Source organism: Lepisma saccharinum, chromosome 7 (assembly GCF_977018435.1).
Source record: "Lepisma saccharinum chromosome 7, izLepSacc3.1, whole genome shotgun sequence".
Lineage (NCBI taxonomy): Eukaryota > Metazoa > Arthropoda > Insecta > Zygentoma > Lepismatidae > Lepisma > Lepisma saccharinum.
In genome coordinates, this window is record NC_139235.1 from 11,724,173 (window position 1) to 11,726,441 (window position 2,269).

Below are 2,269 nucleotides of genomic sequence, written 5' to 3' on the forward strand. Positions count from 1 at the left end.
AGAAGGCAATTGAGCATTATTAGTTTTTCTCAAGGATTTGAGTTAGATGATGTTCTTCTTCGAGAACTATTTCTCTCGTGTTCAATTCCTAGTTTAGTATCAAATGATCTAGAACAAGATGACGTCATGGGGTCAAGTGAGTTCAGTAAGTTGTCAGAAATTGGTAAAAGGAAATACTTTTTAATACTGGATAATAATGGTGAAAACGTGGTGACTTGGGCAAAATACCTCTCTCATTGGAATACCAGACGAAAATTCATTGTAGTGCTCACAAACAATTCGGTAATACATGAAAATACAATCTTTAGTGCTTTTTGGAGGAAGAAAATGTTAGACGTAGAACTAATATTTAAGGACAACAGTTCTACTGGTATTGTATCTTATAATCCATTCAGTGTGAAGTACCAACTAAATAATCCTAATGGTTCTTATGAAATTATTCAACGAGCAGATCTGGATCAAATGTTTGAAGACAATACGAGGAATGTCGACAGGTATCCACTCTTTGTAAGTGAATTTACTCTCAAACCTGATTACTGGGCTGTTTTGAATAAGGAAGGAAGCTTAAATGTCATCAGATATTACGGAAAGATCCTTAACACGTTTGTCAAATATATGAACTTCACTCCGGTTCTTGTGAAACACTATAAGGACCGTATCATCAAATGTGAAAACGGTACGTGCCTCGGACTTTTAAGAGAAGTGCAGAAGTCCTACTCTGATATTTCATGCTTACCACTGAATATCCAGAGAAAGAGGCTTCAGATTGTAGACTTCACCAAAGCATTCGAGTTTGTCCACTTCGCGTTTGTCGCACCCAAGGCAGGTCCCATGCCACAATGGATGAGACTGTTCCTTCCGTTTACCATGAAAGTGTGGTTCCTTGTTGGAAGCACCTTTTTCGTTGTGGTATTGTTCTTCTGCTTAGTAGAGTGCACTTCATCTCGAACTGGTAGAATACCAAGCATAAGTTCAAACTGTCTGCTCATCTTGTCTATATCTCTGCAAATGTCTGTTCCAACTGTCCCTGTAAAGAGAGCCTTGAATTTGGTTTTCGTGTCTTCTCTGTTCGCTTTCATGATAATGACCAACTCATACCTGTCCTCACTGGTAACGTTCACAATGACTCCTCAGTACTTTCGTGATATGGACAACATTGCTGACATCATTCACTCTGGCTTGCCAGTGATCGCTACGTCCTCAATAAGTGCTCAGTTGAAGACGTACGACGAACCATCTTTCAAGACACTATCTTCCAGACTCTTGGTAATAAATAGCATTCCTGAAAGAAACTCACATGTCGCCTACAAAAAGAATGCAGTGACATACGTGTCCTCTGAAATAGCAGACCATATGGCAAACTCTCTTATCTCTGATGACAGACAACCATTAATTCACATAACAAAAGAGATCTTTGACATGCGGTACAGGTCGTTCATTGTTTCCGAAAACTGTCCTTACCTGGAAAGAATGAATACAATACTATTGCAGCTAATAGAATTTGGATTTGTAAGTAAATGGAGTTCTGATATCGGAAAGCTAACCATAAACACTAATGATGGTGTGGATGTATCCTTATCGCTATATCACCTACAAGCGGCATTTTGCATACTGGGGGTAGGAATGTTCATCAGCTCGTTTCAGTTCGCAAGAGAGATGGTCTTCAATAATTCTCTTTTTACATTTGGTAACCACAAAAGGCATTTTCGACAATCACTGAGGTAACAATCTTGCTACGTAAGAGTAAGGCTTTCTTGCAATTGTTCTCTTCATTGACAACAATTAACTAGATGAAAATAAAGAAAAAGCTCCCCTTTATTGAGAGTGGGTGATTCAGCCACAAGGGTCGTCTTTAAAACAAACCTTTGTCAAGGTAGATAATAAATGTTGCAATTGATATTTTATGTTCAACGTTCTGAAAGTCACCATGACAAGAGAAAAATTACAACATACGAACGCACAATTACTGCACTGTTAATGCGAAACTAAGCTACCATCATTACGTTTCTACTTTATCGAACGTTTGTTATAACAAAGACAAGGTAAAGATATTTCTTGAATTCTAAATCCTTTATAAAGATAAGTTATGACCACACTGAGGTCGGTGATGAAGATAGTTTATTCCACTTCATTGCTTTGACTGTGGGAAAATGCCTCATATAGGCGCTGATAGCACAATTTCATCAGGGGCCTAGATTGAGAACGCCTGGAGCCCTACTTCCGTAGCTCCCATGTAAAAATACACTTAACATGCTAGAAATAATAATAA

The 2,269-nt window shown here is 38.2% G+C and overlaps 1 protein-coding gene across 1 annotated transcript; it reads left to right on the forward strand.

Annotated features, from left to right (window-relative positions):
- The first annotated feature begins 327 nt into the window (after nt 1-327).
- LOC145990091 (uncharacterized) lies at nt 328-1,725 on the forward strand. The gene has a single exon (XM_083125745.1). The coding sequence runs from the start codon at nt 328-330 to the stop codon at nt 1,723-1,725; it is 1,398 nt and encodes a 465-aa protein (XP_082981871.1).
- The last annotated feature ends 544 nt before the right edge of the window (nt 1,726-2,269 follow it).